Source organism: Leopardus geoffroyi, chromosome B3, assembly GCF_018350155.1.
Source record: "Leopardus geoffroyi isolate Oge1 chromosome B3, O.geoffroyi_Oge1_pat1.0, whole genome shotgun sequence".
Classification (NCBI taxonomy): domain Eukaryota; kingdom Metazoa; phylum Chordata; class Mammalia; order Carnivora; family Felidae; genus Leopardus; species Leopardus geoffroyi.
The window spans coordinates 133,548,795-133,567,788 of NC_059337.1; the positions used below are offsets into that span (position 1 = coordinate 133,548,795).

Here is an 18,994-nt window from a genome sequence, read left to right on the forward strand (position 1 = left end):
CGGTTGAGTGTGATGGGAGCTCATTTAACCTGTTCCTTTACAGCAAGTTTTACAAGCTTGCGTCCCCAGCAAGCCCCCGCTCCTACGAGGACACAGGTCTCAGCCCTCAGCTGATCCTGTACCTTTAAGTAAATACCCCCTGCCTCGAGCTCCAGGCAGCCTGAAGCTCTCTATGAGAACCCCTGTAAAGGGGATGCGTTTTGTTAATTAAGAGAGGAGAGAGAAGACTTAATTTTCTCTCTCTTCCTTTTAGGACAAGTGGTCAAGTGGTGAGACGAGAGCTGGAGGCTGCGGGGTGGGGGGCTCCCTTGCACCCTTTCCTGCAGGAAGCCCGGGTAGTTCCTTAGGACACGGCGGTCTTTAGGACCCAGCGGCCGGCGTCCCGGAACGGGAAGGGGCAGGGCCAAGAGGTGCGAGCCTCGGCCGGGAGGGTTTAAACCGTGCGCAGGCGCGCGCCGCGGTTGAGAAGGCGCGGATCTTGGTGGCTGTGGGCAGTGGAAGTTTCAGGTGCGTGTTCGATTGCTGCGGGAGCTGGGCCGGCGAGACCCTGCTCCTTCCGGCCTGGTCGCGGTGCTGGGGCTGCTCTGGTCCCGGGAATTCTGGGGCCCGGCGGGGCGGGAGGTGGAATCTGGGAGAAGCGGGGGGTAGCTGGGCAAGACCCTGGGGAACGTCCCCTCCCGGGCCTCGGCTTCCTCAATTCGAGAACCTGTTGGGCGCCGCGGAGAGCAGGGTCCGGCGGGGAGTGTGGGTGTGAGGGGTCCCCGCGCTCGGGTTCTCACTTCGGCTTCTCCCCGCGGTAGGTGGGTGGTGTCCGCAGGTGGTGATGCTGGTGCGGGTGGGGGCGCTGACCCTGTGTTAGGTCCTGAACTTTCCTGGGCTCGGCTGCCCCCTCCATGAAGACAGTTAGTCGCGGGACTTCGCAGAGGCTTGGTGCGAGCGCGAACGGAGTTTATTCCCGGCAGAGCGCTTCGAAGGGTGCTTGGCCCGAGGTCGGCGCACTGAGGGGGTAGCTCCTGTCGTTACTGCCGCGGCGTCCCCCGAATCAGTCCGCTTCACTGCATCCCCACCGCTCCTGCCGCCTCACTCCGGGGTTCGTCTCCAAATTGTTCACCCCCAATTAGGGAACGTCGTGTACTAAAAGGGTAAGTCGAGGGGCGTCTGGGTGGCTCAGTCGGTTAAGCGTCCGACTTCGGCTCGGATCGTGATCGTGCCCGCGTCGGGCTCTGTGCTGACAGCTCGGAGCCTGAGCCTGCTTCTGATACTTTCTTTTCTCTCTCCCCCCTCTCCTCTCCCCCTCTCCCTCTCCCGCTTGCACTTGGTATCTCTTTCAAAAATAAATGTTAAAAAAAAAAAGGTGTACCAGGGTACTCCCCCTGCTTATCAAAGCATTTCAATGGGCCCTCCCCCTTTAGACTGAAATCTAGAATCTTTAACACTTGATTTAATTCTCCACCCCCTTCATCCAGAACTACTGCCTGCTTTGCCCAAATCCTTTTGTCTGCTTTAGGAGCTATTACAGCTTTGTTCCCATCTCCAGGCTTTGTCAAGTTGGATTCCCTTTACTTGGAATACCACCTTTGTTCCGCTGGGTTTTTTTCATGCTCCAGATCTCACTTAAGTGTTATTTATCCAGAGAGTATTCCAAAGTAATTATGTCCCTGTTATTCTCTGCTACTTGAAAAATGCTGTGTCTGGAAAGACAGCTTGTTTTTTCTGGGTTCTTCTCCCCCCGCCCAAATATTAGTCCTTGTAGGGCAAAAAGAGTTTCTGTGTTAACTCGTTATTCCCAGTGCTTGGCCTATAGTAGCTGTTCGATAAGGATCTGTTGTACGAGTGAATTCTGGGAGGTCTGTATGATACTCACTTTATGTATACACACTTTATGGAGGAGGAAACTGTCTCAGCAGTAAAGTAACCTGCCCAATTGCACATTGACCACCTAGTAATGACTGGATTTGAGAGGGGGGTCCATGCTTGCCCAGGGGTGGCCACACAGGGCCTTTGTTGAGAAGCCTGACCCCTATACTCTCCTGAGGGTCTGCACATTCTGCAAGGAGCTGCTGGAATGCAGAAAAGATATGCCCCAGTTGGGTCTGGTGTGGTGGGGTTCGGGGGGGGGGAGAGGAGGAGCTAGCAGCTTTGAGAGGAGTATGTATTTGCGTCCACAGCCCTCCCCACCCCCCATAAGAATCTCTAGTGTTCGCAGTTAGTATTGGGTGGGAGAATGTGCGATTTTCATTCTCCTTGGCAATGTAGCCTAATGCTGTTTGCCCTATTTCCGTCAGTATTTTGGTCACACGTTTGCCTGCACCCTCCCCAGTTTTTGTCTCCCTTGTAATACCAGCACTGTTGTTGAAAGTGTGCATTAGAATACAATTTCACGTGAATATTTAAAACTAAGCTTTATTTTGGTGTAAATGAAACGGAGTTAGAAGGTACTTTGTGGTTTAAAAAAAAAAAAAAAAAGTCCTGGTGCCTGCAGAAGAGCCCAAAGTCTCTTGAGGCATTTCTGCAACACTACAACTCTGTCAAAGAGACAGAAATGGAAAAGGGAGGTACTTCTTTATTGTTTGAGTTATTTTGATTTAATGTTCGTTTTTGAAAGCGAGCACGTGCGTGCATGAGCAGAGGGGAAGGGTCAGAGAGGGAGAGAAAGAAACCCAGGCAGGCTCTGCACTGTCTATGCAGAGCCCAGGGTTTCTAACTCTCAAACTGTGGGATGGCCTGAGCCGAAGTCCAGAGTAGGATGGGTAACAGGGCCACCCAGGTGCCCCGAGGGAAGTATTTTTATAATGTGATGTTACTGTTGTTCTTGTCCGTCCCAGTCACCTTCACTTCGGGAAACCCTGCTCTTTGCAGACCCGAGTGAATGTTGGGTCTCAGAATTGGCCCATCTGTATTGCAGTTGTTTCATTTCTGCGACACCACTTGCCCGAATTGTGATGTCAGACCTGTGCCGGTCACTGCCCAGGGAAGACCAACGATAAACAATTGAAGGATTCCTCTTGAGTTCTATCTTTGTAACACTATAACTTGATAACAAAATGGCTCGGAGAATTCCTGTGTGGCAGAGAAGTAAAATTCTGATACTGGAACCAGACCGAGTCCTCCAAAGTAAATTCCTGATCTTGAAGTTTCAACCACTCCTCCTCATCAGGCTAAAGACCTTGATTTCATGAAGAGCTTGGTAACCTGCTGGATGTAATGACTTGTTATGTTTTGTGTTGTTTTTTTTTTTTTTTTAATTCCAAATGTGTTTTGCCTTTAATGACTGAACAGTTCTACTTTTTAAAAAAAAATTTTTTTTTTTAATGTTTATTTTATTTTTGACAGAGAGACGGAGCACAAACGGGCGAGGGGCAGAGAGAGAGGTAGACACAGAATCTGAAACAGGCTCCAGGCTCTGAGCTGTCAGCACAGAGTCTGACGCGGGCTCGAACTCACAGACCGCAAGATCATGACCTGAGCTGAAGTCGGACGCTCAATCAACTGAGCCACCCAGGTGCCCCATAAACAGCTCCTACTTTTGAGTGTGAGCCAATTTAAAACTTAAACCATGTGTACAGCAGATAAAAACTTTTTTTTTCTTTAGGAAACGTCTTTTTCAAAACTTTTTTATCTACTCCTCCTACTTTTGGGGGAATGGTCTTTCTCCTTCCTCCACGTGTTCTAGAAAAAGTAGATCAGAATAATCCTGAAGTTTGCAGTTTTAGCTACTTTTTCTAGAACACTTCAGGATTCAAAATAGCTGGGTCACTAAAGAGGAGTATCTTCCCTACAGAGTTCTCTGGACTCTTAAATTCCACTTAATTTAGATGTAAGTCATCTGGGAGAGGAATAGTTGTAGGCTCTAAGGTGTCTGCATACAACTTAGGCTGGAAGCTGAACCCTTTCTCACCTAAAAACTGTTCTAGAATAAGAAGGAATTGAAAAAGAACAGCCTCTGAGGACTCTTAATTGAAGATTTTATTCCTAAGTGCCTAGCTTTACTGCTGTTTGAGAATTCATTGAAAGCTAGAGCTAACGGTTCTTCCTAAGGAGGTGGTCCTATTCTTAAATTTTTTAAAGTCACAAAACTGGGCACAACAGTCATTCCTTCAAAGTTCCTTCAGTTCAGAGTGAATTGTGAGAGCATAAATACCTCTATCCAGCAGCCTCCAAGAGTCTAGAACACAAGAGAAACCAAAGTTTAAAAGAAATGAAAACAAGATTTTAAAAATCTGAGCTGGTTAAATGTGTTTGGTAGTAAGTGTCTAAATAGCTTTCATGAGGAAAACATGGCTAAGATCCTGTTAACTCGAATAGTTCTAACAAGTTTGGTTATCTGGTTTCTTTTTTTTAATTTTTGAAGGAGAAAGACAGAGCATGAGCGGGGAGGAGCAGAGAGAGGAGGAGACACAGAATCTGAAGCAGGCTCCGGGCTCTCGGCTGACAGCACAGAGCCCGATGCAGGGCTTGAACTCACGAACTGTGAGATCATGACCTAAGTTGAAGTCAGATGCTTAACCGACTGAGCCACCCAGGCGCCCCTGGTTTCTTAACTCTTAGCAGACTAGAAACCATGTAGGGGAAAAACCTGTTCTCAGTTCTAACAATTTAGAAGTAGGCTGGACAGAGCACTTTGAGAAAGCAAAAGATTTAGACTCGGAGTCTAGGGCCACTATTACAAGAGCAAAGCGAGGTCTACAGTCCCTGGGGCTTTGTAAAACAGCCATAGCAGGTGATATTAATAGGTACCCTGAGCTCTGAAGAACAGGTCAAATCATTGTGTAAACACATTCTGCTTTAAAAACACCTCAGAATTAGGTAAATTATAGGAGAAACTTAGCTTAACTGGTCATTAATTGAAAAAATGAGAGGCACCTGGGTGGCTCATTGGGTTGAGCGTCAACTTCAACTCAGGTCATGATCTCACGTGGGTTTGAACCCCACATTGGGTTCTCTCCTATCAGTGCTGAATCCTTTTTGGATCCTCTGTCCCCTTCTCTGTGCTGCTCTCTTGCTTACGCGTGTATATGAGTGCATGTGCACTCAAAAAAAAAAAAAAATTTAAAAAGAAATTGTGATAGGTAGTACCTTAAATACATCAGCTTGATAGCCACCTGGCTGACTTATTTGGTAGAGCACTCAACTCTTGATCTTGGGTCATGGATTCAGGCCCCACCTTGGGTAAGGGCCTACTTAAACCTTTTTAGCTTGAAACCTGAAAGTATAATCATTTGCAAGTTTTTTGGTGTAGAATTAAGGTTTTGGGGATTTTGGGGGGAGGGCTGGGGGTCCTGTGAACAGAGTGCTACAGTCCATGTTGGTGTACTCGGATATGTGACCTCAGTTTCTTAAAAAGAGAAATGTTGACAATTTGAGCACAGACTCTTAGGTTCAGTTTTTCTTTGGGTCTTGTATGAGAATGGTTTTGTTTTTTTATTTTTTGTTGTTGTTGTTTTAAAAGAACCCACTAAGGAGCTGTCCTTGAGCTATCTGGAAAATGTACTTAGGTCTTTACACATGAATTGGTGAGATTTTGTAGGTAGCAAAACCAAAAGTAGTTCATAGGTTTTCCTCTTAAAATAGAAATTGGGGGCACCTGAGTGGCTCAGTCAGTTAAGCACCTGGCTGTTAATTTCGACTCAGGTTGTGATCTCACGGTTGGTGAGATCGAGCCTGCCTGGAGTTGGGTTTTATGCTGACAGCGAAGCCTGCTTGGGATTCTCCCTCCCTCTCTGCCCCTCCCCCACATGTGTGTACTTTCTGTCTCTCCCCCTTTCTCTTTCAAAATAAACATTTTTTAAAAAGTAGAAATTCGACTCTGGTCTAGTAAAGGAGTGTTTTGCTTCAGCATAAGTTCTCTGCAGATTTTAATAGTTTGATGTAGGTCCATGCCAATATGATGGCTGGGTCCTCATGGTAGTAATTCTATATAATGTGTATACAGAATTGATCATTTGACACGGTCTTGAGAATTTTGTTAAGCTTAATGGTAAGTAGCTTTAGGGGAGTAGGAATTGCTAAAGTCCTGTGGGCTCCATGCTTGGGTGAAGGATAAATTTGTAAACTCCAGTTTAACCTCAAAAATTTGAATAGTCAGAATTACTCTTGAAATTCATTAAATTATCTTAACCTCAAGCACCCACCAGTTTAAAAGATTCAGGGTCAAGAATGAACATTTTGATTTTTGAAGTTTGGCCCCCACTCTTTTCCTCAGGCTTCCAAGGACAAGGTCTGGGTTCAAAGGAGAAGGTGAGTAGGATTTTTGCTGTCACTTTATTTGCCAAGGTCCTGTAGCAAAATCTGGTAACGTGTGTCTGAACACCTGCAAAACAGCTGATGTTAGTTACGTGGTTCAGCATCTAAGTGTCAAGTGTGCTGTGCGTGTTGCAGAAACTCACACTGACAGGGAATTTGAGAGCAAGTTTGTCAGTGGCCTAGAGAATGGAAAAACAGTATTTGTCTTTTATTTCCAGAACTATGTCTCAGGAAGGCGATTATGGAAAATGGACAATATCCAGTAGTGACGAAAGTGAAGACGAAAAGCCAAAACTAGACAAGCCCTCTACTTTTTCCCTCCCTCCTGCTGGGCAGGGAGCAGCAAATGAGCCAAGATACACCTGTTCCGAGGCTAGGAAAGCTGCCCATAGAAGGAAAAGATCACCCGTGAAATTCAGCAACGCAGATTCAGTTTCAGAAGTTTCACCTCCCAAAAGGCAAAGGAGTGGTTCCCAGGAAGACCTAGGTTGGTGTCTCTCTAGCAGCGATGATGAGCTGCAACCAGAAACCCTGCAGAAGCAGGCTAAGAACATTGTGGTCAAAGAGGAGAGAGGCATCTCTTCTCCTAAAGACAGTGCTGCCCAAAGACCCAGAAATCCCACCCCTCCTGCACACCACAGGCTCGAGGAGGAGGAGGAAGAGGAGTATGAAACTTCAGGGGAAGGCCAAGACATTTGGGACATGTTGGATAAAGGGAACCCCTTCCGATTTTACCTCACTAGAGTCTCGGGCATTGAGCCAAAGGATAACTCTGGAGCTCTCCACATCAAGGGTAGGTGGATGCTGGGTGTCCAGGAGCTGTCAGACTGCACTTAAGAGGGTCCCCCATGGCAAAACAAGGAGGGTAACCCAGAATGGTCTCCAAGAACCCTCGTTAGCAGTCTTAGCTACTTTGAGGGGAGAAAAGCATTTTGACAAGCAAATGCATTAGTTTGACTGTAAGCTGTTTCCTTGGGTCAGGAAATCAGGGTGTTGCTCAATCCAGTTGGAATATTTAGACAATTCTAAACATTGTGTGAACTTGTAAAATGAAACTTACTACTTTCATGCAATAGCAAATGCTTGACAGCAGTTCTTTGATCCATGGATGAGCAGTGGTAGAATCTCCTAAAACTTAAGAATGCAAATTCGGGCTTCACCCAGGTTCATTGAGTCCCACTCTGGGAGCAGGACCTTCGATGTGTTAAGAAGCTTTTCAGGGGATTCTAGTACCCAGTCAGGTTTGAGAACCACTGCTTGGAAGCCAGGTCTTGGTTCCTGGTGAAGAATTAGAAAGAACACCAGCATGCAAATAGATTGCAGTTCTGAATCCAAAGATAGTTTTTGCTTGGCTTGCTTATTTCCCAGGGTGCCTCTATGTGATGTTGTGATGTGTATGTATTTGGTCTTCGTTCCTGGTTGTACTTGGTTTTTGTCCCAGGCCCCTCCAACGGCTCTAAAGTAATAAAGGTCAAGGAAGGGTCTTGAGTTACTCATAACAAGCCCCTTTCAATCACTCCTGGGTCAATGAGGTGACTTTTGGAAAGCCCTAGGGATAGAGGACTGATTGCCAAGGGGAACCAACTGTGTCATTAAAGTTGGAACTTTGAGTCCTGCCCCTTATCTCCAAGGAAGTGGGGAGAGGCTGGCAGGCGTTAATCACTAATGGCCAATGATTTCATCAGTCATGCCTGTCTAATGAAGCCACCATCTTAAAAAAAACCTGTGAAGAGGTTTGGAGAGCTTCCGGGTTGGTGAACACATGGAGGTGGACCGGACACACCCCTTGCCCCATACTTTGCTCTATGCGTCTTTCATCTGGCTGTTCCTGAGTTGTATCCTTTTATACTAACCTAGTAGTCTAGTAAGTAACACGCTTTCCTGAGTTCTCTGAGGCGTTCTAGCAAATTCTCAAAGTCGAGGAGGGGCGAAATACGGGATGCCATCACGAAATTGCAGTACATTCCTTGTGTATACCTCTTTCGTAAAGATAGCTTCCTTAAGGGTACTGCTGAAATCTTTGTACCCCAGCATGTTTCTGACACGTGACAGATAGGAAGGACTCAATAAGCATGGGTCAAATAAAGGAGCCTACTTTTAATCCTCAGGCAGTTTGATGGTTAAGAGTACAAGTGCTGAAGCCAGATAGCAGCCTGGCTTCAGATTCTGACTGGCCCTTCCTAGCTCTGTGGCCATGGGCAGCCTTCTAAGGGGAGATGACCCCTCCACAAAAGGGGAATGACCAACTCCACCTCCACAAAATCCACTGTCAACACCATGGACATGATAAGAACAGTACTTGGCACCTAATAGGTCCTGTACAAATGCGGCAGTTGGTGGTAATGACCGTGTAATTCCTCTCCTGGTACAGTTTATGAGAAGTGACCTTTTTGATCTTACTTGAAGTCGAGTTGGAAAGCTTGAAGTGGGACTCCTTAGAGATGAGCTGGAATGCTAGAAATGAGAGCTTGGAGTTGTAGGTGAGGAAGTAGGTGCTCTCAGGCTGCAGAAGATGTTCTTGCTAGTCGTGGGTTGGGAGGTTTCTCAGAGAGGGACTTGAATATTGAAGGAGATAAAAACTAGAATCTGGAAAGAACAACACATACCGTTATTGTCGTTATTGGCAATTTCTAGAATTGACCATTGTGTTCTGAAGTTGGAGGTTTTAGTTTTATGTTGTATTTTGTTAAAACTCAATAAATAGCTCAGAAATTTTCTCTTGAGTTTTAGGGAGCATTAAAGTCTAGTTTTGTAGTCATTGCTCAGTTCACTGTTCTCTCAGCCAAATTTTGACTGTCCGTGACTAAATCAATTGTGATTCTTACCAGATTTTTATCATTTATTAGACATAAACATTTTGTCTTCTCAGATATTTTATCCCCTCTATTTGGGACACTTCTGTCTTCAGCTCAGGTGAGTTTATGGTGAAGCTTTTTCTTTGGATGAAAAGGGATAAAGAACTTTACGGGAAAATATGAGGTCCTATCTCAGTCCTGTGCAGGGTCCCCAAGATGGCATATACCAGGAGCCTGGCACCAAGAGCCACAGTTTTGGTATCCAGCCATCAGCATGGAGCAAGGATGCCTCTATCAGGAGAGCTTCTCGCTCTCCTGATACAAGAGTTACAAGGACTGGACAAGAAGTCACTTTGGAAATTCCAGCCTGAGAGACTTTTGGGGATACAGTTAATCTCCTGGGACTCTGGTCCCTGGGAGACCAGGGACCAAACTCCTGGGGAGGTTTGGGTAGGTGGGTGAAGGCCAAGTCGTTTGATTCAATTTAGGAAAGGGTTTCCTACACCTACCGAAAAGAATGGAGTAGAAGTTACAGTTACTTCGGCATGTTTGATTGTTCCTCTTTTATAGAGCTGGTCCCCTTGTGTTGATGAATTACATTCATGATTCCAGGCTCTCAAATAGAAAACCAGTCACATCCATGAAGAAAGCAAAGCTGTCTGAATGGTTTCTGTTCAGCTTGACCTCTGAAATCCTAGTCTCCAGATGGAACATGGGGTGAATTTGTGTTCTCTTAGCTAGACTGAGGTGCTATGTCCAGGTAGAGGGCCAAGGATTACCAAGGCATGGGGAGGAGTCCCCACAGGTAAGTTCAGTGCAGAACTTGGAGTCAAGATAGGATTGTTATAAGCCTAGTGAGTGTCCAGTCCCAGGGGCCTATTCACAAAGCTAGCTCATAAGTTAGGCTTAAAGGAAATGTTCCTTTGTAAAAGGCCTCGTTTATAATTACCTAGGGGAAAAGAGATAAATCTGTAAGCCCTTTTACTTAAATTAATCTGAGGCTGTTGAAAATACGTAGTAAGACTATTTAGAAATACAAATACTGCCAAAGCATGCAGGATCCTTGCCTCAGACCCTGTTTTCTCACGCACTACTCCACTGATTCAGATCCCTTGCATCGGGTATTATTGCCTTCAAGATGTATTTTAGGTTTGAGTACTCCAGCATCAATGTCCAGGTTTGTAAATACTTTGAGTTTATTAGTCTAGAGTTGCCTTCGATTCAGTTGCCAAACTGTTCTCATTACAGATTGCTTGGCTGAATTACCCATAACTCCATTCCTTTTCTTTCCCTGCCTAGTTTAACTACTGCTTTGATGTGGACTGGCTCGTAAAACAGTATCCACCACAGTTCAGGTGAGTACCACAATATGACTGATAAAATCGTAACTGTAATGGGACATGAAAACACAAGATTAGCATTTCTCAAGCAACTGCTGTTCATCTTAGAGTATCTTTTGAAACTATTAAGCATACAAAATCAGAGTTACGTAGGGAAAACAGCATTTGTTGAGCTCTTCTAACTAATCACATACATTCCTAATACAAATTTTTGCATTTGTCTTGTTGTGTCCAGAAGCACAGAAGGACAAATGCCAACCCAAATAAGAGAACTTTGACATTAGTGTGAAGGAAAAGATCATTGCGACCTGCTTTCTAGACCTGGAAGCATGCCATGCTGCACTTAGCACAGCAGTGTTCAAAGAATCTTTGCTTTGCAAATGATGATTCCTGTAGTTGAGGAGCTAATGAAGGGAGTCTTAGAACCTCCCTTTATCCAGATTATGGAAGTGGTGGATTTTTCAGTGTTGTTCACAGTTCCTTAGCCTGGTGTTAGTGCAAACAAAATAAAGATAGCATCACACGGTGACCTGCCACCTGTCTTGTTTCTGACATTCACCTAGCAGAGTCCCATAGCAGCAGGTGGAATGGAGGAATGTAGGAATTTTCCTACAGGAAAATGCCTGTAAGGGTCCTCAAAGTCCTTGGTGCATTTAGGACATTAGATTCTGGAGACTTCTAGTAATAGTAGATAAAATGCTATTGAAATTTCCCAAGCGGCTTGGACCATCAATAGCTTGTATTTGACCTGTGACACAAAGAATTAGTTTTAGCTGGATGTAACAGAAAAGAAAAAATAACTGTGGCTTAAATGAGAGGAAATAACTTCTCCAGCCTAACAAGTCTAGATGGTAGACATTCGTGGTCTGGATTGGGGGCTGCCGTGGTTCTCAGGGACTTAGCCACCCATTCTGCCTTTCTGTCCCACCGTCCTGGTGCATGTCTTCAGATGCCTTCATGGTCCAGGATGGCACCCAGAGCTCCGGGTCACCGGTCTGTGTTCCAAGTGGCAGGAAGGAAAAAGGACAAAAGGGCCACATCCCAGCTCTGCTCCCTCTGAGCAGCCTCCTAGAAGTCCCACACAACAAATTTCATTGAGCTGCACTTGGTCACAAGATGATGCCTTGTTTCACTGAAACATAACCACCTCTTAATGAGTCTGCATCATGCCGTGGGCCTGGGCTTGTTCACTGTTGTATCTCCCGGGACTAGGATAGTACCTAGTACACAGGAGTTGAGTAAATATAAGTCTAATGAGGAAATGCTCTTTGACTTGGTCCAAAGGAAGGGAAAGAAAAGAGCATCATACTAGATAACAATAATTGTTTATCTTTTAATCTGTCTAAGCCTGAACCCATGAATACAGAGCAAACTGTGTTATTTTGGACCAAAGATGATAATTAGGAATTTTCTGGAGTCACAACATCTCTGGGTCACAACAGAGTTTCGGGATCAGGCCACATGACCCCGTTGTAAAGGTAACTGGTTAGTGAAGATTAATTCATTAGTAGTACTCTGTTAGCTCTGTCCTCAGTTAGCTCCGTACTCAGCTACCACTAAGGCCAGAAACACGTGTGGTAAGGAAACTAGCATTCCTTAACTGGCCAAGAGTCCAGCTTTAGAAAAGATGTATTCTGGGGCGCCTGGGTGGCGCAGTCGGTTAAGCGTCCGACTTCAGCCAGGTCACGATCTCGCGGTCCGTGAGTTCGAGCCCCGCGTCGGGCTCTGGGCTGATGGCTCAGGGCCTGGAGCCTGTTTCCGATTCTGTGTCTCCCTCTCTCTCTGCCCCTCCCCCGTTCATGCTCTGTCTCTCTCTGTCCCAAAAATAAATAAACGTTGAAAAAAAAAAAATTAAAAAAAAAAAAAAAAAAAAGAAAAGATGTATTCTAAATATTTCTGATCTCCTTTCAGGAAGAAACCAATCCTGCTTGTGCATGGAGATAAACGAGAAGCCAAGGCTCACTTACATGCCCAGGCCAAGCCTTATGAAAACATTTCCCTCTGCCAGGTGAGCTACTTCTGTTTGCAATCATGCTTACTCTGTTAGAAGGACATGTAGACATGGAGTCTGTCCACCCATCTAAGGGCAAGAGTCTTTTCCCCATCACCAACAGATACTTGTCTAGCCTTGGCTTAAAGCCTTCCTGGGATAACCTGTCTTGTGTGTGGGTAGCCCTGTGTTGGAAGGATATTTCTTTATGTTGACCTGGTATCTCAGTATTAGGTTCTCCAGAGGAACAGAACCCATAGGGTATGTTTGTGCAGAAAGACTTATTTTAGAAGAACTGGCTCGCATGATTGTGGGGCCTGGCAAGCCCAAATCTTGTAAGGGTAAGCCTGCAGGCTGGAGACTGAGAAAAGTAGATGCCACAGCTTAAGTCCAAAGACAGTCTGGAGACTGAATTCTCTCTGCCTTGAGGGAGTTGGTCCTTCACTTAGGCCTTCAATGGACTGGTTGAGGTCCCAAACAAAGAGTAATCTATTGCATTTGGTCTATTAACTTAAATGTTAACCTCATCTAGGGGCGCCTGGGTGGCTCAGTTAGTTGAGTGTCTGACTTTGGCTCAGGTCATGATCTCGCAGTTTGTGAGTTAGAGCCTCACTTTGGGCTCTGTGCCAACAGCTCTGAGCCTGGAACCTGCTTCGGATTCTGTCTCTCTCTCTCTCTCTCTCTCTCTCTCTCTCTCTCTTTCTCTCTCTCTCTCATGCGCTCTCTCTCTGCCTCTCCCCCACTTGCACTCTGTCTCTCTCTCACAAAAACTTCAAAATATTAAAGCTGTTAACCTCATCTAAAATACCTTCATGGCAACATGTGACCAAATGTGTGGGTATTGTGACCTAGCCAAGTTGACACAGAAAATTTAATCCTCAGCATTTCCTTTTACTTTTTATATGTGGGTCCTGACTTCCCATCTCTGGAGCCACATAAAAGAAATCCTCTTGCAGAGGTGACTGATGTTTGTATTTAAAGTTCTCCATTGTACCTTAGTTTTCTTTCAGGTTCAAGCATTCTTTAGTTGTAACAATCCCAATCTTTCCCCAACCTGCTGGTACTCCTGTTTGCATCTAGTTTGCCAGTGTCCTCGAACCTGACCAGGTTATCTGGATGCAATTCAGTGGCTGTTGTTTTCTGTGAGTGCAACTTGAAACTTTTTATTTTGACGGCTTACCTGACTGGTATTAGCTGCTGCTGACAGTTGACCTGTAGTCCTCTCAAATTTTCCACCTGAATTGCATCCAAGGTCTATACTGGACAGATGAACAAATTAAGCCTGTTAAAAAACTAGCTGTGTGAGTCGTGATGGAAAAGATCCAAACTTAATGAGGGGACACTAAGTGGTCTTGTAACAGGTATATCTGTTTAGTTCGCTGGGACCAAAGCAAAGCAGAAAAGGCCAAAAAGTTGGCCAGGTTCTTGATACAGTTCCTTAATTCTGTCCTAATGCTTTTCAGCCAGTACGTAAAAATATAACGTAAGTCTTGGACTTTGATCATAACTGGTTGCTTTTGATGCCATGCCTGAAAGAATATTACGTGTGGCACTTCATGCAAGAAGCAGGCAAACTGGGGAGAGAGAAGCAAGCATTTTTCATAGTAGGATTTCCTTCTTGTGGAAATAGTGGTTCTGAAGTGGCTGGTATGATGTTGACCTTTGCTATTCAGGAGGCTCATCAGTCCGTTTGTGAACAGCCGTGATAAGACCCTCCCATAAGCCCCTTTGTCTCCCTGCCATGGTAAAATTGCCTCAAGATTTCTGCTCTTGGAGTGCACTGACCAGAGTGAACTACATAGAACCTATTTTTTTCCCCACTTTCTTTCCAGTCTTTTCTCCTGTCCGTATAAAATGTAAGAGTTCCAATTCCTTTTAATGTTTCAACTACAAAATGTTACCTGTGCATATGTGGTTATTTTTAAACATTGAAAGTGAGAAATCTCAATCTGATCAATCTGGAACCTGTCTCATTTTTCCTGTGATATGACCCACAGTACTTTCTACAGTTGGAATTTTAAAACCGGCATTCCTTTACCCAACATGTTTGTGGCTCACCTTCTACATAGATAAGCCTCTGCTACGAAGTTGCAAGTTGCGTAAAATCCCATTGTTGTGCTTATGCTTCCAAAACAAGAAGAGGTTAAACTGCAGTAGGATAGTTCTCATCAGATTAATAGTGGACAGAAAATAACAAAGGAATCCTAAAAACCAGTGATGAAATCAGTGGACATAGAAAGTGTTTTTCAAATACGAGGTACCTAATCACGAAAGTTCAGGTGTGGGGCATGTCTGGTGGCGTGTACCAGGCCGGCCACTAGAGGGCATGACGACCCACTGTGTTCTTTACCTCTTGCAAAGAGCTGTTCAGAAGGTCCCACCCAGCTCTAGTTTGAAGTGTAGGATTGTGGCCCCATCATAACTTGTTAAAATACCATTATACCTTGTTTATAAGATGAATTCTTGGCTATTTTTTTTTGGCAACATAGTGTCATTTGATGAAATGGAGGCACACCAGGCACAGAATCAACAGATACTCACATTTTGCATATGTGGGGCCTGGGCCAGAGGTTGAGGCCTTATGGTGGTCAAGGTCATATCGCCTGGGTTCTGTCCCAGTTCTCCACCTACCGTCATGGAGTCCATCACTTAACCTCTTCAAGCCTAACTTGTTCATCTTTAGGATGGATTGCTAATAGTCTTCTTTACTCGGTTGTTGAGCCAAGGATTTGGTGCATTTGCCGCATTAACTATTACCTGTTGAAATTATCATCCATGTGCTTGTACTAAAATTTTGCCGGAGAGGCAACAACTTACAGCAAAACTAAACTCAAAAGCCAAGTCTCCCGACCATTGCTCTTTCTGAGCTAATCATCAGTTTACAGAGAAGCAGTCCTCATTCTAACTTTGTAATTTTAAAGACCTATTGTTTTCCCTGTCATCTTTGGCAGACCACACAAATGGGTTCTGGTCTGTGAGCATCCCTAAACACGGAGTTTAAAAGTGTACGGAGCGGGGCCACCTGTCTGAGCAACCCCAAGACAGGCTGTGTCCTACTCACTCGTGTGTTCCAGTTGCCCATTTCTGCCTCCAGCTAACAGGTCCACACATCTGCCCTATTGGGGTGGAGGGCTTGATTTTAATAGTATTTTCTTCCATTTGTAGAGTGCTTCCCCCATTCAGGCCCTCTCTTCCAGGCACTTCATGTTATTGTCATTTACTCCTAAAATTCTGAATCCCCTAACAGTATCCTTATTTTAAAGAGGAGAAGAAAGACTTAAAAGATGAGGCTTAGAGATTTAAGTCTTGCAAAGTTGTGAAGATGCAATCTGTGTCCCACCTGCATTCCTCACTGTTGGGGCCTTTCTGTTTAACTCTTTCACGGCCTACATCTCAGGGCATATTCTGCTTAACTAAGGTCTTGCTATACTGGGTGTTAAAATGTTTTAAATTTAAATTTAATACCCCTATTTGTGAAGGTACCATTTTGTGATCGGAAAATTGTTACCTCTTTTCAGCACTTGCTATGTTACCAGTAGAAGACAACTTTTTTTTTTTTTTTTCCAACGTTTATTTATTTTTGGGACAGAGACAGAGCATGAACGGGGGAGGGGCAGAGAGAGAGGGAGACACAGAATCGGAAACAGGCTCCAGGCTCTGAGCCATCAGCCCAGAGCCCGACGCGGGGCTCGAACTCACGGACCGCGAGATCGTGACCTGGCTGAAGTCGGACGCTTAACCGACTGCGCCACCCAGGCGCCCCAGAAGACAACTTTTAACATGATAATGTGTGCTGCTACCATATTATTTCTTTTAAATATACTCTGGAAACTCTCATAACTTTAATTTCTGTATAAACCAGATATCTAATTGTAAAACTTTGCATAGGTTCTCATTTGTTTTGTTTTGCCTGTTTGTTTTGTTTTTTGTTTTCAACTAAAGAAATCAGGCTTCTTGTTTCTGATTATTGTAATTAAAAATGTGATATGTATCAGGGCAGGTGGGTGGCTCAGTGAAAGTGTCTGATTTGGGCTCAGGTCATGATCTCATTGGTCATGAGTTCAAGCCCTGCGTTGGGTTCTGTGCTGACAGTATGGAACCTGCTTGGGATTCCCTGCCTCCCTCCCTCCCCCTCTCTCCCCATCTCCCACCCCCTCCCCCTCTCTCCCCCCATCTCTTGTGCATTCATGCTCTGTCTCAAACTACTTTATTAAAATGCAGTATGTATAAAATCATTCTGGCTAACTTTAATGAGCCTCACTGGACAGGATTATTCAAAGTTGTATTGTCAATCCAGGGCCTTTCCACTAGAGGGCAGTAAAAACAAAGTTGTCCTGAATCTTTTCTAACTTAATTTCCAATAGATAGGGATATTGAGTTTATTAAAAGTGACTCCTTTTTTTTATCCTAGGCAAAGTTGGATATTGCATTTGGAACACACCACACGTAAGCAAATTTTTTTTTGAAATGGGGAGGGTATGATTTTAGTAGAGCAAAGGATGCTTTTCTAAAAGTGCCCTTAAAGGAACTTAGGGCTGACAGTTTTGCCAGGGGGGAAGAAAGCTATCAATAAGAAAGTAGAGACTGGAACTGTTCACTGTCTCAAGACAAAGTCCTTGGATTCTGGCTCTCAACATGAAAGTCTGAATCCATGATGCGGTCTCTGCTTTCTTTCTGTTTAGGGCATTTCTTACAGCCAACTGGGGGGTGGGGAATAGATTATGGTTGTGTGGTCTGTGGTTATGGATGACTGTACATGTGAGTCATGTTCCTGTGGATTCCACAACTTAAAGGTCTGGTGATTGCTTAAGATGCTGAGTTGCATTCAATAGAATATTGTTAGGTCAGCTGTGATGTAAAGAAAAACTATTCTACAAAGTTGATGGGAGAAGCTGATGCCGTCTCTGCTCAAGCGCTATCAGAAACTTGTTTTGGAATAATTTTGAGACTTTATAAACTAGACAAGAAAAACTTCTGTTACTTCCTACCTGACATAATGTGTCTAATGATCAGTTTGACTCCTGTTTTGCTGAGACTTTTTACACATTCTATAAATAAGAAAAAGGTATGGTTGTCCCTGTTTGTATAAATCACATTTTGCTGGAAAGCGTTTTCAAAAGAACAGGACAGAGCCGCCTCTTCTAGACCAGCAGCGGAAATGGGTTGGTGTTGCAGATGTATTCCTTCAGGTATCAGTCTCTAGGGCGGCAAGCAATCTCCTAAGAGGAATTAGCCCTCAGTCTTGGTGTGACCATTGTTTTCTTGATGTTATGGTGACTTGAAATAAGGACGTCTGTTCACCATTCTTTGGCAAAATACAGCTTGAAGCATACAATCTATCTTAAAATGGAACCATAGCAGGAAGAATGGAGCCATTTTTTAAGAGGATACATATTGGCCCTACATTATCTGCTCTTAGATGCCCTTGGATAAATGTTATTTACCAACTATCCCTAATCAGTAGCCTCTAACAGGACAGGGTTTGAGGATTATTGTGAACTTAAGCATTTAGCTCAGGTATAAATTCACTCATATAGCATCCTGTGAGCTCAGTGCTAATTTCAGCAAAAAATAGACAATAGCCTTGAATAGACTGAATAGGCATCTTAGGCTCCCCACCCTGCATCACGAGAGACCCGAGTGGTGGATGGCAGTTGTCACCCTGTCATGGGTAGACAATTCTACCAGTAATGGATTGCGCCAAATGGATCCTAGTCCATTGCCCTTAGCTGGAACCCTAGCATTAAATACGGATTCTAAAATACTGTTACTCACTCGGGCCCTGGATGTGATTTACTAGATCTTTAGTGCCAGCTTTCTGCCCTGGCCACATGTTCTCTGCCAGCAGTTGGCATTTCATGGGCATCATCACAATGCACCTGCACGCTGAGGAGGCGGGGAGCCTGCGAATTCCATCTTCCTTTCTTTTCTTTCCTTTTTTTTTTTTTTTTTTTTTTGTAAGTTTGAGAGAGTGAGCAGGGGAGAGGCAGAGGAGAATCCCAGGCAGGCTCCAAGCTGGCAGCTTAACTGACGAAGCCACCCAGGTGTCCCAAACCCATTTTAAGTTTTAATTCTCATTTGTTCACTGCTAAAATTGACCTCATTTTTTACTTTGGTCTTTTCCTTCCTCATCCCTCCCCCCCCACCCCGCTACACACATACACATTTAGCAGGTTACACTCCACAGAGTTGCTCACTTGGGGTTGTAAATGCCTAGAGAAGTAATGACAACAGAGCCCTTCCCAGACACATGGTCTGTGTAGTTTATATTAAGATGCCAGTATCTCTAGGAGATTAAAATTGTCTTTTTTTTTTTTTTTTTTTTTTTTTTTAACTCAGGTCTTAGTGACTTTCAGTGGCTCATTTAAAAAATTCTAAAGAGGGGCTCCTGGGTGGCGCAGTCGGTTAAGCGTCCGACTTCAGCCAGGTCACGATCTCGCGGTCCGTGAGTTCGAGCCCCGTGTCGGGCTCTGGGCTGATGGCTCAGAGCCTGGAGCCTATTTCCGAGTCTGTGTCTCCCTCTCTCTCTGCCCCTCCCCCGTTCATGCTCTGTCTCTCTCTGTCCCAAAAATAAATAAACGTTGAAAAAAAAAAAAAATTAAAAAAAAAAATTCTAAAGAGGGGTG

General features: G+C 44.5%; 1 protein-coding gene across 7 annotated transcripts in view; it reads left to right on the plus strand.

Annotated features, from left to right (window-relative positions):
- The first annotated feature begins 386 nt into the window (after window positions 1-386).
- Window positions 387-18,994, plus strand: part of TDP1 (tyrosyl-DNA phosphodiesterase 1) — an 89,546-nt gene continuing 70,938 nt past the window's right edge. For 3 of the 7 annotated variants that reach the window (XM_045451838.1, XM_045451843.1, XM_045451844.1), the window contains exons 1-7: window positions 387-507; window positions 801-1,142; window positions 6,462-7,036; window positions 9,113-9,156; window positions 10,338-10,393; window positions 12,290-12,386; window positions 16,780-16,814. In XM_045451838.1, coding sequence (XP_045307794.1) covers window positions 6,466-7,036; window positions 9,113-9,156; window positions 10,338-10,393; window positions 12,290-12,386; window positions 16,780-16,814 — 803 coding nt within the window. In that variant the 5' untranslated portion in view covers window positions 387-507; window positions 801-1,142; window positions 6,462-6,465. Of the gene's footprint in view, window positions 508-800; window positions 1,143-3,333; window positions 3,533-6,207; window positions 6,238-6,461; window positions 7,037-9,112; window positions 9,157-10,337; window positions 10,394-12,289; window positions 12,387-16,779; window positions 16,815-18,994 lie in introns of those variants that run through there. The other 4 variants (XM_045451839.1, XM_045451842.1, XM_045451841.1 and 1 more) reach the window with 4 other exon arrangements.